Below are 14,971 nucleotides of genomic sequence, written 5' to 3'. Positions count from 1 at the left end.
GATTACTTCTTTCCCTCCACAAAAACAAATTCCTTGAAGAAGGAGATTCAAGGAGCCCGACAGGATGAGTGAATACTAGGGAAGATACAAATGACTGCTCGATGCATGCCCGAATAACCGTATGGTGGAAGCCGATGTTTACAACACTTTTTATGAAGGACTAACCCCTGAGAACAAAGATCTAATGAACTCTTCGAGTGGTGGTGACTTTTCTAAACTGAAGGTGAGTGAGGCCAAAAGAGGGTATATGATAATCCACGTACCACAATCTTGAGGTGGGAGCCAGTGAATACCTATGCAGACACAGCCGAGGAGAGAATGGAGGCTCGCATGGACAATATGGAAAAGGCGCTATTGGCCGTGGTGGAGAAACAGAATCATCATGTACCGCATGAGAAAGTGAATGTTGTAGTAAGCCAGGAAGGGATGTATCCCAGCTACGGACCTCGGGGAGACCCTGATCTTCAAGCTCAGGTGAGTGCTGTTGGGCCTTGGAGTCCTAATGGGAACTGGATTCCCGGGAAACAGAGAGAAACTCCATGGAGAGAACACCCAATTTCCAGATGGTCAGATCAGAACCAGAGTCCACCACCACCACCAGTTAGCACGTATCAACAACCATCGGCTATTACCTACCAGCAGCCACCGGCCATAACTTATCAACAGTCGCTGGCTATCAGTTATCCACAGCAGCATGAAGGGCAACCCCAATGGCAGAATTGGAACCACGAAGGGCAGAACAAGTGGAACAACAATAGGGGACAAGGAAATCAGCCGCACTGGTAGAACAGGAATCAGAACAATCAAATGGTCTCCTATGTACCACCGCATCAGAGAGGCTACCAGAATCAAAATTCAAATGCTCCCTCGCAACAACAGGGAAGTCAAGGACCACAAGGAAATTTCCATCATGGGTCAGGATCCTCTTCCGATAATCCGCCGGGAGCAACCTCCGGCCAGCCGACGGCAAAGCAACCCAAGGGAACAGAGAAGCTGATTGGAGATTTGCTAAACTCCCAACAGCATATCCAAGGAAACATGCAAGCCAACAATGATGTGGTACACAAGCTACAAGATGCTCTGCTAGAACACAAGGCAGCCCTAGACATGCTCACCAAACAAATCTCACAAATGGCAACTACATTGAACGAGATACGCAGGCATAATAGTCATCTTCTCGCCACTGTCAAGATGCCAGACAAAGCCAACATCAGCAAGATTACTCTGAGGTCGAAGAAGGATTATGCTGAACCCTTAGGGGGAACAGACGAAGGAAGTGAGATACTGAACCAAGAGCAGACTGGAACATAGGCCTCCTTGGACATAGAAAAAGGGCCATTGCCTCATTTTTCCGACCCGGTACTTCCTGATGAGGAACCTGAAGAGTTGCACGAAGAGAAAAGAAGACAAAAGGAAGACCCCGCCGATTTTATGGAAATTTTTGGAAAGCCCAAAATCAACCTATCATTCCTACAGGCATTGAAGCTGCCACCGTTCAGTAGATTCATCAAGGATTTCATAGCCGGGAAGGCGAAAGCTGACGGAAAAATCGTGATCAGGGAAAGTATGTCAACAGTTATCCAGAAGAAAAGGCTTCCTTCAAAAAGAACAGATCCTGGGATGTTCACCTTGCCCATCATCATTGGGGACGTCAACATCGAGCATGCTATGGCGACTTAGGGGCTTCAATTAATGTTTTACCGTTTTCGGTTTACAAGAAGCTAACTCTGGAGTCAGGCTAGTGGACACGAAGGTAGTTATCCAATTAGCTGACAGGTCATGCATAAACCCAGAGGGAGTTCAGGAGAATGTGATCGTGAGGGTGCACAATTTGTTATATTCGACGGATTTCCATGTAATCCGAATGAACGAGTCAGAGGCAGGGGAATCAAGTGGAGTTTTATTGGGGAGGCCATTCCTGAAGACAACTAAGACCATAATTGATGTCAGCGATGGCATAATTTATCTTGATTATCATGGCGAGAAACTCACGTTCAACATTGATGAAGCCATGAAGAAGCCACTGGACATGGAGAATCCGCACTCTCTTGATGTAATTACGCCTTTAGTTCAGAAGTTCCTTGAAACTAAACTTCTACAAGGGAAACTTGAGGTTTCTGAGTTGGATGATTCCATTGACAAAGAGGTTGCAAATTGGTGCGAGGCAATGGTAACACCCGACTTGACGGATGAAGAAATTAATGAGGCTATTATGGGATTTTGCCAAAAGCCAGGTTCAGCTGGATCAACTGACTTGGCCCAACTGAACAGTTTAGAGGAACTGTGCAGTCTAGAAAAATTGCCCAACTTTGGGGAGCTTGCAGAAAAAAGTATGAAGAATAACAGACTACCACAAGAGGCGATCTCACCCAAGAAGGAGTTGAAAACATTGCCTCCGGATCTAAAATATGCCTATCTGGGGGATAAAGAGACATTTTCGGTAATCATCAACAGCCGGCTGACCAAGGAACAAGAAAAGGAATTGCTGGAAGTATTGAGACGGAATCAGAATCGGATGGACTTTGTCAGATTTGGTGGGCATCAGCCCAGATTTATGTATGCACCATATCCGCCTAGAGGAGGGTGCCAAGGCTCATCGTGAGAACCAGAGGAAACTGAACCCCAACATGAGAGAGGAGGTGCTTAAGGAAGTCTTGAAACTATTAGCCATGGGGATCATATACTCTATCCCAGATAGCAAATGGGTAAGCCTAGTCCATATGGTGCCAAAGAAATCAGGAATTCAAGTGGTGAAAAACGACAAGAATGAGTTGGTTCCCACAAGATTAGTGACAGGTTGGAGGATGTGCATCGATTATAGGAAGTTGAATGAAGCTACACGGAAGGATCATTTCCCGCTACCCTCCATTGATCAGATGCTCGAGAGGCTAACGGGTAAGAAATACTTTTGTTTCCTTGACGGCTACAGTGGTTATTTTCAGATATATGTAGATACAGAGGACCAAGAGAAGATGACCTTCACGTGCCCTTTCGGGATATATGCATATAAAACGATGCCCTTCGGGTTGTGCAATGCGCCAGGAACTTTCCAACTATGCATGATGAGCATATTCTCGGACCTACTGGAAGAATGCATCGAAATTTTTATGGATGACTTCACAGTGTATGGGAATTCTTTCGAATCCTACCTAGCCAATTTGGATCTGGTGCTGAGGCGATGCCAAGAGAAGAACTTAGTGTTGAACTTTGAAAAATGCCATTTCATGGTACCCGAGGGGATCGTTTTAGGCCACGTCGTCTCTGAGAAGGGAATACAGGTTGATAAGGCGAAGGTGGATGTTATTTTGAAGCTGCCATTTCCCACAAATCAAAAAGAAATACGAGGTTTTCTGGGCCATGAAGGGTTCTACATGAGATTTATTAAGGACTTTGCCAAGATCGCACAACCATTAACTCATCTCCTGAAAAATGATGTTGAATTCGTTTTTGATGAGAAATGCCAGCATGCCTTCCAACTCTTGAAAGATCGACTCGTCTCGGCCCCGATCATTAGAGCCCCAGGCTGAAATCACCCTTTTGAGGTGATGTGCGACGCAAGTGATTTTACAGTTGGGGGCAGTGTTGGGACATAGGATAGAATGGAAGCGCTATGTGATATTCTACACCTCTAAGACGTTGAATCAAGCTCAGAAGAACTACGACACTACGAAGAAAGAGATGCTGGCTACTGTGAACTCTTTTGAGAAGTTTCGTCTATATCTGTTGGGATCTAAAGTCATAGTATACACCGATCACGCAGCTATCAAATACCTATTAGCGAAGAAGGAATCAAAGCCCAGGCTGATCCGTTGAGTGTTACTGCTGCAAGAATTTCACTATGAGGCAAAGGACAAAGCTAGGACAGAGAACAGAGTGGCAGACCACTTGAGCGGGATAAATCAATTAGAGGATAAAGAAGACGTCCTTGATGCTTTTCCGGATGAACACCTATATTGTGCCCAAGGATCGAATGTCCTGATCAGCTGGACGGATGCGCTTGACGCAGCTGATCCAGTAGCCTTTTTAAATGAAGCAAGCAGAAGGCAAGCTGAACCCTGGTTCGCTGATATAGCAAACTATTTAGTAACTGGTGAACTACCTTCTACACCAGAGGTGACAAGAGCCAAGAAGTTAAAGATTAAGAGTAAAGCCAAGTACTACTTTTGGGATGACCCGTATTTGTAGAAAATGGGAATTGATCAGGTCATCAGGAGGGCATTCCAGAGTGGGATCAGGATGACATATTGGTTCATTGTCACTCTCTTGCATGTGGTGGTCATTTCGGTCCTAAGAAGACAGCGAGGAAGGTTCTAGACAGTGGATTCTATTAGCCAGATCTTCATAAGGACGCCTATGAATTTTGCAGAAGGTGTAGCCAGTGTAAGTTAACTGGTGGGATTTCTGCCAAAGATGAGATGCCACAAGTATCCATCGTGGTATGTGAAATATTTGATGAATGGGGAATGGATTTTATGGGACCTTTTCATTCATCCTATGGGAACTCGTATATTCTAGTCGCAGTCGACTATGTGTCTAAGTGGGTGGAAGCCAAGGCAACACCTGTGAGGCTCAGGAGGTCTCAAAGTTTCTAAAGTCCAACATATTCAGTAAGTATGGAATCCCTAGGTCTATTATCTCGGACCAAGGCACGCATTTTTGCAATCGCACAATCGAGGCTCTAATGAAGAAGTATGGGGTGAACCACCGGTTGTCCACTCCTTATCATCCACAAAGCAATGGTTAGGCTGAAATTTCAAACAGGGAGATTAAAAGCATCCTCGAAAAAATAGTGAGTCCATCAAGGAAGGACTGGAGCAAGAGGTTGGACGATGTCTTGTGGGCTTATCGCACTGCATACAAAACTCCAATCGGCATGTCACCCTACAGACTGGTATTTAGGAAAATGTGCCACCTCCATGTAGGCATTGAACATAAAGCTTAATGGGCAGTCAAGGAAGTGAATATGCAGCCCAAGGTGTGTGCCGAAGAAAGGAAACTCCAACTGCAAGAGTTGGAAGAACTCAAGCTTGAATCCTATGATGCTGCCATGTGGTACAAAGAGAAAACCAAGATGTGGCATGACAAGAACCTGAGGACGAAAGAGCTGCACGGGGGCAAAAAGTCTTGTTGTTCTAGTCAAGACTTAAACTGATGCCTGGGAAGCTGAAATCAAAATGGACGGGACCATATACCATCACTGCCCTTCGAGCAAACGGAGCAGTGGAACTTCAAGGGAGTGATCCTAACTCTACCCCTTTCATGGTTAATCGTCATAGGGTGAAGCCATTTAGGGACAAATCAGAGGTGCGCATAGTGGAAGAAATTCTACTGAGCACAACTGACTTTCTCGCCTAAGTTGATCAGCTTGTAAACGTTTTGGGTGATCCACTTGATCAGTTGAACGAAGCATGTCGAATCAGGAATAGATCAAGTGAATCCCTAGAGCATTGACAAGGCTTGTAAATAGTTGTGAAGAGTTTTTTTTCAATTTTTAAAATGAAAATCCAAACAAATTGAAAAAGTTAAAATCTCAAAAATATTTTCGGGAGTCTAAACCTGGTTGGATCAAGTCTCTTAAGCATTTAACTTTAAAAGAGACTATTTCACGGAACTCCCTTAATCTTATAATTTGTTTGTTGAAATGTCCTAAGTGTGGGAATGAAGTGTGACTGGCATGGGTGGGGGGAATGTGGGGAATTTTGGGGGAAACTGCAGGGTCTCTAATAGAATAGTGTAATTTGAACCTCCCCGTACTCCACTCCCCCAACTACTCCCCTAATTTCTCACCACGAATTTCTCTGCTGGTACCGGCGAAGGCAAACCCTAGTTCCGTAATCCATCACAATCCACCGAAGAAAATGGAAGGACAGTCACAGAACACCTCAGGAAGCACCCCCGCACCCATATTCGCCAGAAGTTCTAAACCCGTTCAGCAAGGAGTCGAAAGGGCGGGTGCCGTTCCGACCAATGCAGCACCACAAGCCGCTGGAAGCAATCAGCCTGCCACCGTCACACTCTCTCTAGAGACATTAACGATGTTGATCCAGTCGTTGAAACCTAAAGTCGATGCTACTCAGTTGCTTACTCGGGTTGGGATAATACCTATCCCACCACCTACCGGCGATTTCCAATCCTCAGTAATTTGCAGTGAGGGAACTAAGACTGCCGATGATTCTGAAAAAGTGGAGAGGACGAGAACGGGTGTAGCAGTGGGACAAAGAGAAGGGGTAAAGCACCAGCAACTTGATACAGGAAAACATACAGAGGAGCCCACCGTCCAGCAAGATGAAGTTCTGCAGATTGTCAGGCAGATAAATACAGAGGTGGAGCCAAACTCGATGGCAGAGGAGGTTGCAGCAAACTCGGAGACAGGGAATTTGGAGACGACTGAGATGGATATGGGAACAAATGGAAATGCTGGATGGAACTCCACTGAGAGGTTGAGGGAAACTACTGATGAAGCACCAGGAAGTAGAGATGAGGCTACGAGAGTGGGAGCTGCTACCGTCCATACATACCAGCGAAGGCCAGCTAGAGAAGAGTCCTCGGGGAAGAAGTCTGCAGAAGAGTAATCAAGGAGAACCTCTGGAGAGCGAGCAGGGGAAGATGTTCACAGCGCAGTAGGACCCCCTGTCGCAGAAGGAGGATCCTGATTGATGAAGAGCCTGAGGAAGACGACGACGTCATCTTCACACTGATAGAAGCGTTGCCTAGCTCTGGGCAAGTTCGTCCACCTACTAAAGAGGATGACATTGAAAGGGAAATGAAGGAAAGAAAAAGGAAGGGAAAGGCCATAGCTACCCCATTAAAGAAGACGCTAAGACACGCTCCAATGAACCTTGGTGATCCAAGAAGGACGGTGGAGATCTGAGGAACAAGATGAGGATGAGGATGAGGCACTGAGAAGGGAGCGTCGCACCAAGCGAAGGAATAATGGGACGAGGAGTACGTCCGAGCAGAGGCTAGAAATAGCTAGAATACAATTCAAGAAGATGCAGGTCCGTCTGGACAACGATCTGCTCGGATGGATGATTACGTTCGACTACCCCCAATTAACGAAGGAATGTGGGCCCAGGATCGGGCGAGGCAAGAAACCAAGGTCCGGAAGACGATTGAACCAATAGGCCTTGGAGGAGCTAGAAGTAGTAGAGGAATTCATGGAGTTTATCACGGGGATTGGTTTTGATTGGCTTTTGGTTCCAAGCTCACCAAAGATGCTGATAGAGTTGGCTCAGAAGTTCTTCACTTCATTCCATTTCACAAGAGAAATGAGAATGAGTATCAGGGAGTGGTCAGTAAGGCTTGGCCTGTACACTGCGGACCAAGAGATTGAATGGTTTGAGAGAGACAATGGTTCTCCTAGGGAAATCCCATAATTCAGCACGCAAGCTGCTTGGGCAGAAATGGTTTCGAGGGGCACTAAGGCTTACCAACCAACAACATCCACAGCTGATTGCTTCAGGAACCCCATCCTCCGCCTAGCTCAAGTCTTTGTGGGCGCCAATCTGCTTTGCCAAGCCAACACTGCCGCCTCCGGCACAGAAGTCGAGCTGTACTTTATGTGGTGTATGATGAAGAAAAGGAAGGTGCATTAGGCTATTGGCTTGCCCGCACCTGCCAGTCGATCTCTAGCTGGGTTGCCCGAAATATGAATGGTTGTCAAATTCTCGGAGCCATCTTCAAGAGCTGTGTAGAGATGACCATCGTAGAAAGGATACCCAGGCTATTTTATTGTCCTTAACCCGAGTTGTTTGGGAGAAGACTACTTATTTGTCCCAGGCTGTTTTAGAAATGAAAAATCAGAGAACTACTTATTTGTTCCATGCACGGACATATGTATCTCAATTCCCCAACCATATATTGCATATTTTATAAATAAAATTGGGAAATATATATTATTATCGAACATGGAATCATTATTTTTTTACTATCACATTGTTTTTATATGATTGGCTATTACTAAAAAATAGTGTTGTGGGCCAGACTTATGAAACAGATATTGTATTGTTTTTATATGATTGGCTATTACTAAAAAATAGTGTTGTGGGCAGGACTTATGAAACAAATATTGTAGGAATGTAGGCAGGACTTTTTAAATTTCTAAATAAATCCCAAGTAAATTACTTCTCTTGGTCTTTTCTTCGAGCACTTGGTATGCATTACCTGGAACATTTGGTCTGAATCGCAAGCATACATACCCCATTGCCTTATACAAATTAACCAAATACAATTTTGTAACTCTTCACAGATTAGTTTAGTTTATAATTGGATTAGTTTAGTTTATAATTGGATTTGTATATGTAACATCAGATTTCTTATTTTTATTAAATTGATTTAGTTTCCAGTAACGAAAAAATCAGAAAGAGAGAGGAATTAGATTGAAATGAAAACATGGAAGAAACCGTCAATTGAATTGTGAACCCACAAAACGACGCCGTTCCCCAACTCTGAAACTCTGCGTTTTGAGCACAGCAGGGGCTGCTGTGATTTCTCCACAGCAGGGGATCCGTTCCCGATGACGAGAGGGAAACAAAAGATCGAAGCTCAGAAAAAGAACGCCGAGAAGAATCACAAGTCCAAAGGCTCGCAGATCGAAACCCGCGCCGTCGGCCTCCAAGTCGTCTGCTCTATTTGTCGGGTATCTTTCTCACATGTTTTTTCCTGTAAAATTCTTCCAATTGAAATCTCATCTTTCTCTCTTTTCTTTTCCCTAATAATTGTGTTTGATAACTTTGTAAATGAGTTGAACTATGGGATTACTGCTCTTATGAAAGTGTGTTGGATCTAAATTAGGGCAAATGTGGGTGAATTGTGGATTGTATCCAGTAAATTTGGATCATGAGTTTCCTGTTTATGTATATCAGTATATAGCTTCGGATAGAGGGAGAAAATCGGATGCGTGGTGGACTCTACTATTACAATAACAAAAATGTACTCACTTTGTTATTTCTTCCATCTATGGGTAAAACGTCAACCGCGTTGGCGTTTTATTAAGTAAATACGCCAATAAAAAGGCGTTTTACGATTAATCTTTTATTTTATGTAAACACAATATTTATTGAAATACGCCAACCACGTTGGCGTGTTTAAGTAGAAAACGGAAGTCTTGTTGGCGTTTTTATAAGTAATTAAAAAATAAAAATTTGAACTTGGCGTGTTTCCCTCTTCTCAGATTCAGGAGAGTATTTCTCCCCAAATCGCGAACCCTACCTCCATTTCTTCTCCCAAATCGAAAACCCTTTTTCCTGCCTGCGTGAAAACCTTCTCCAGCCTATGCTCATCAATGGCGGATTCATTACCTCTGTGGTGATTCCTCCCTCTGCATCGAGTTGGCGTTTTTAGGCATAATTTTTTTCCTTATCCATTTTCGTGTCTAACAAGCCCTAGAAAGCCATAGTTACAATATGAGAAACACGCCATATTACATTAGTTGGCGTGTTTCAATAAATATTACATTTACATAAAATCAAAAATAAATTGAAAAACGCCTTCTTGGTTGGCGTTTTACTTAATAAGACGCTAACTCGGATGACGTTTTTCCCATAGATGGAAGAAACAACAAAGTGGGTACATTTATGTTATTGTAGTAGTAGAGTGCCCCACGCATCCGAAAAACTCTGTTTGATATCGAGGATAGTAATATGGAGATTTCTTAACGATGCTTCTGTTGGATTCTTTTTTGAGAGAAATGTAGTTGATGCGAAATCTTTGATTCACAGAAAAAGGAAGATTGCAAAACTGTTAGGGCTACAAGGCAGATTCCACAACTTAAATTGCAGGCCACTTCTACTTTCTCAGTGTCTGGTTCTTGTTTAGAGAAATTCACTAATAGTGCCATTTTACTTTTAGGAATGCCTCTCCATAGATCTTTCCCTTGTAGATCCCTGAGGACTATCGGAGTTGTGACCCTGTTTTTCTTTTACCTTTCTGTTCAACCTTCTACTCTGCATTGGTTTCCCACAAGGCCTCCTACATTCCTTATTGTGATGGATTGATTTTCATCCAACTCTATAAATTCTATCTCATCCAACTTTTTAGTGCCTTTTACTTCAACATCATATGCTTAGGAAGCTGCTAGATATGTGTTTTAACATAACCTCAAGGGTTTGGTGGAGGAAGAGCTAAAAGGGAGATCTTCAAGATGCTGAAAACCATTTCTTATGTTGGGAATCTCTAATCTCTCCCGGGAGGATTGGTTTCAGACTTTCAGCATCACTGTAATTGCTTAGTGGTGCCCTTTACTGAATCTTGCGTTGTATATGTCCTACAACGTAATGCACTGGTTATGTTAATATAAAAAATATGATAGTAGTTTCGGAGGTAACCGCCGAATCTCTCTTGTTCTGGTCTTGATAATATAATTTGCCATGTTGCTCTATCTGACAATCCATCTTACTCAATTACGGTTCGAAATTGCAGGCCCAGGTAGCGAATCAAAATCAGCTTGTTGATCATTACAGCTCCAAGCAACTCGGGTTAACAGCTCTCGACTCTAAAAGCTTTGGGTTTTCTTGGAAAAAAATGTAATTTAACTCTGGAACACATGATGTTGAGTTCCCCTGTTCTGTTTATAAGAATGTACCCCAATTATTCTACAAATAAATAAATTGTATACCCTCTGCTTTGTATGGTTGGCCCTTGGCAGTGATCCCTTCAAAAGTAGTTGAACTTGTACTCTTAAGATTTATTCTTACTTGTTAAGATTTGAATCCATCAGTATGTACAAAATCCTTAAATGTTCTGCAGTTAAGTTATTGAAGCTAATATAAAAAAATGCCCAGTATTCACCTCAAACAATGATCATGCACCTAAAATGAAATCATCAACACACATGTATAAGAACAAAGATCAATATGCTGCCATAATATCCAAAACCCAACACAGATTGATATAACTGTAGTTTCATTCTTTTTCAATGTGTGATCCCTTGATATAAGCAATTGAAAAATGGGATGTTAAGCCTTCATCTAGATTATGCCTAAGCAGTCTCGTCCTCATGGATGAGCTTGTTCAACAGTGCCGTTAGCAACGCATCCCTCTGTTCAGCTCGGCTCTCTTCTCTCACTCTCCGTTCCTCTTCCCTCTCTCTCCACGCTTGTTCCATCATCAGCTTCTCTCGTTCGAGCCTCTCCATCTTCTGCTGCCATTCGTGCTCAAATCGCTCCCTCTCCTCAGCACGCTTCTCCATTGACGCCCTCCACTCCATATCGATCATCTGTTGCTGCTGCATAAAATTCCTCATTATTTCCCCAATGACAGTATGCAGCGGCTCTCTTGTTTTTTGTCGCTTTTCTGTTCCAGCTTTTCGTTTTGGAACCGCTCTCACTTTCCCAGCCTGATGATCGACTTCAACCTCTTCATCATCTTTCTGCTCTTCAGTGAATTCTTCATTGGATTGATCCCCTGAAGCACCATTAAGCCTGACAGTTTCAGCTTCGGCCTGAATCCGGTTCGCCCTGGCTGTGAACACTGCGTGCAGTTCATTGAAAAAAGGATGAACAGTGTCCACATTAGATGCTTCTTGCTCCTGCAGTATAGACGAAACATCTTCAGATCTCGACCCTAAGCGAATTGAATCCATCCATCACTGCTTTATCCTAACTAATTCTACTTCAACAAGCATGTTGTTACCAAAAGAAGAAGAAACGAATTCGCACAGATAGATAAGAACCTTACATGATCTAAAGAATACCTTAATCTGAATTTAGTCAACACTTGCCACAGAAATGAGTTCTCACTTTCAAGATCCAAACAATTTTGATAAGCAAATACTACTCCTTTTCCATCTTTGTGAGAGCATCGAAATCTAGGTGTATGCAAGATAAAATATCCGTTATATAACTACTCGTATGCAAGAGAAATTTAGGAAAATGTTGGAACCGTATCAAACAGCAGAGATTTATTAAATTGAATAGTACCAAAAATTTGGGAAGTTAATAAAGAGACAAGAAACTCGGGGACGACTCCTTCCATGTATTTAGGTCTAACAGTTTAATTTTGAATAAAATCAAAGTAAAAGATCATAACCTAAAAACATTACTCAGCAATATACATAATGATCTTATATGAAATGTCACTTATTAGATAAACACGTCTTGCGCACATACTCTGTTCTGTCACAGTTAAAGTGCGGGGCAGGAGCTAGAGGTATGAGACTTCCGAGACAAAGTATCAGCAAAGAGCTCATTTCCTTCAATAAACTTTATGTCTCAAATTCAATATTCCTGTTCAATTGTAACAAAATATTTATTTCCGGGACAAACCTTTCAAATATGTTGTACAAGTCCTAGTCAGATTCCAGAATTATTTGAATTCATTATTTACATGGTAAATTTATTGTTTAATTAAGCTATTGCAGGATTAGATAGCATTTCTCTACCAATCATTAACTGAAATTTTCTTTGAATGAGGTAAATTTAGCATGAGATGCTTTAATGCTTGTATTTATGGCATTTTCTTTAAATGGTTTCCAAATAGCTTACTCTGTTCTTATATTATACAGAAATTTCAGTATAATTACGACACAATCATATGTCAACAAATAGCAATAAATAAACCGGAGAATCAAACTAAACGACAAGCTTGACCACCACATCAATGCACACCATTCAGGATTGCAGATTCAGCTCAGCATATTTAAAAGTCATATCTGTTGTATGGAGAAGAATCCAGCATAAATCGAATCTTATTTCTCCACGACACAGACTCATTCGACCTACTCATTATGACATACGGCAAGAAATCCTGAGGTTTCACACATTAGGACCAGATGCGGCAAATGGATGCCTCTAATTCATTAAAGTTTATCATGGCAGAGCAACGATCTCTAGCATGCTGAGCATTCACAAAATCGACCTGGATGTTACTATTTACATCACTCGACAAAATTCGCCAAAAGCAGGACTGAAGAAGTTACGGGACAGACAAACAACAGGTGTACCTCTAGATTCATTGCAACATTTAACTTTCCCTCATCCCCCTCCGCAAAAAGGACAGTGCACGAACAGCTAAAAAATCGATTTCTCTCTAATTTATCAGTATCTCTACCATGTAAAAGCACAAATCTTTAGGCCAAGAATCAGATTATCACACAAAACCCTAATTACATTGCAAAAAATTTACACATCAACCTCACAAGAAGAATAAAAATCCAATCTTTGCAATCAATCTTGACATTACATAAACCAAGAAACTGCCCAATTCAATAAAGACTCACACTTTGGAAAGGGAAAGGGAATCCCTACACAATCTCCTTCATAAACACAAAAGAAATGCAAAATTACCAGCTCAACCATGTCCAAAACCAAGAAATAATCACAAAAAACTAATGCATGGACACACATTCAGAATAAATTAAAAGTAATCATGTAAAAGACCTTGTAAGCAGCAACAAGATTTTTCCACTTCCATTTGCAGTGATCGGCAGTTCTCCAGTAGCCCCTGTCCCTCATTCTGTCTGCGACCATTTCCCACAGATTTGAATTCGTTTTGGCGGCCAATTCGACCTGAGCCCTCGTTTCGATCAAGTCCCTCGTTTCTTGGTTGCTCCACGGCGGAAGGCGCTCGTCTCTCGTCCGGAACTCGTCGTCGAGAGGTGGCGGGAGGGGGATCATCATGGCTTGGTGAAGCTGGTGGTGGTGGTGGAGGAGGGGATATGTAGAATTGGGATTTCCGGCGCTGCTGCTTGGGAGGAGGTGGTGATGGGTGGTGGTGACATCTCTGATGTTGCCGTACATGGTTTTTTTGGGGGGGATTTGAAGGTTTTGGATTAATTTAGTATCAGTGTAGAAATTTTAGTATACATGTAGTAGGAGTGCATGATTATGATGCGGATTTTGTGTCTAATTTTCGACTCTTATCTGTCCACTCTATCTCCATCTACTCTTTAAAATTGCATTTATGATTCTTGGACAAAGAAAAATGAATGTTTTAGGGTGTTGGACTTTCTTACAAAGGATAATTTAATGTAGGGCTAGGGAAAAAATATTGAAAACAAATGATATATCGCTCGTATCGTATTGAAAAATATCGAAAAATTATCGAATTTTCGGTAAATCGTAATTTCCGATACGATACGGTATCATATCGTAAGTTTTCGATATGATAACCATATGAACTTCCTTATATCGTTTTATATCGAATATACAATATATATCAATATTTTCGGTATATCGAATTATATTGAAAATCAATACATATTGAATTATCGATATATACCGTACATATTTAATTTTTGTGTTATTTTTCAGTTTTAAAATTATATTTTTCGATATACAGGTATTTGAAACGGTACGATGTTTTGGTATATTGTATCGATCTTTGATATATCGTTCTGAACGATATATCGAACTTCGGTACAATATATCGAAATATCGATACGCTAATGATATTGATATTATTCATATCGAAACTTTCGATACGATAACGATATAAAATTCTTTCATATCGATATTTTCGATACGATACACGATACAACGTTTTCGATACGATATATCGTATCGACCCACCCCTAATTTAATGCGGGAGACAATGGGGGAAATTTTGTAAAAGAAAAAAAAATTAGTCTGAATATTGAATGCTGATGAAGTGATGAATCGAATACTCTTTAAGTTGGGATAATATGCATGAAAATTAAGAATTTATGTTGAATGGATAGGAGAGAGGAATAAAATTAGAGAAATAAGAGAAGTAAAGTAAGTGATGGAATAAAGTAAAAGTGATTAAATTTTTGTTTTTATTTATCAAAATGGAAAATGAATCAATTTAGTTTGAACATTCCAAAAATAATTAAGTTGGGAAGGAGGGAGTACTATATTTTTTTCATTTGTTATAGTACTATATTTGTCCATCTGTAGCTGAGTCGTATTCCTTTTTGGGTTATCCATCTGTAGTTGGGTCACTTTCTTTTTAGCAAAGACAATACATTTATTTTCTCTTACGTAATTTTCTCTTCATCTTTCTACATTTTTCA

General features: G+C 41.4%; 2 protein-coding genes across 2 annotated transcripts; one reads left to right on the top strand and one right to left on the bottom strand.

Moving 5' to 3' along the window:
- The first annotated feature begins 807 nt into the window (after positions 1-807).
- Positions 808-1,680, top strand: LOC121754599. Its single transcript, XM_042149931.1, has 2 exons — positions 808-1,276; positions 1,328-1,680. The coding sequence occupies exons 1-2, from the start codon at positions 808-810 to the stop codon at positions 1,678-1,680; spliced, it is 822 nt and encodes a 273-aa protein (XP_042005865.1).
- A 9,134-nt stretch (positions 1,681-10,814) lies between these two features.
- LOC121753778 (trihelix transcription factor GT-3a-like) lies at positions 10,815-13,872 on the bottom strand. The gene is made up of 2 exons (XM_042149030.1): positions 13,377-13,872; positions 10,815-11,527 (listed from the first exon to the last, which is right to left on the bottom strand). The coding sequence occupies exons 1-2, from the start codon at positions 13,734-13,736 to the stop codon at positions 10,979-10,981; spliced, it is 909 nt and encodes a 302-aa protein (XP_042004964.1). The 5' UTR covers positions 13,737-13,872; the 3' UTR covers positions 10,815-10,978.
- Between the last annotated feature and the right edge of the window lie 1,099 nt (positions 13,873-14,971).

The sequence above is a fragment of the Salvia splendens genome, chromosome 11, assembly GCF_004379255.2.
Source record: "Salvia splendens isolate huo1 chromosome 11, SspV2, whole genome shotgun sequence".
In the NCBI taxonomy this organism is placed as follows: domain Eukaryota; kingdom Viridiplantae; phylum Streptophyta; class Magnoliopsida; order Lamiales; family Lamiaceae; genus Salvia; species Salvia splendens.
This window is presented reverse-complemented; position numbering and strand designations above follow the sequence as displayed.

What these genes read in the sequence shown, in the direction of transcription:
- LOC121754599 (XM_042149931.1), top strand. Translation starts at nt 808, where the DNA reads ATGGTCTCCTATGTACCACCGCATCAGAGAGGCTACCAGAATCAAAAT. An exon ending in AGGGGGAACAGACGAAGGAA is followed by an intron (nt 1,277 to 1,327) that starts GTGAGATACTGA and finishes CCTTGGACATAG; the next exon opens with AAAAAGGGCCATTGCCTCAT.
- LOC121753778 (XM_042149030.1), bottom strand. Translation starts at nt 13,736, where the DNA reads ATGTACGGCAACATCAGAGATGTCACCACCACCCATCACCACCTCCTC. An exon ending in ATCTTGTTGCTGCTTACAAG is followed by an intron (nt 11,528 to 13,376) that starts GTCTTTTACATG and finishes TCTATACTGCAG; the next exon opens with GAGCAAGAAGCATCTAATGT.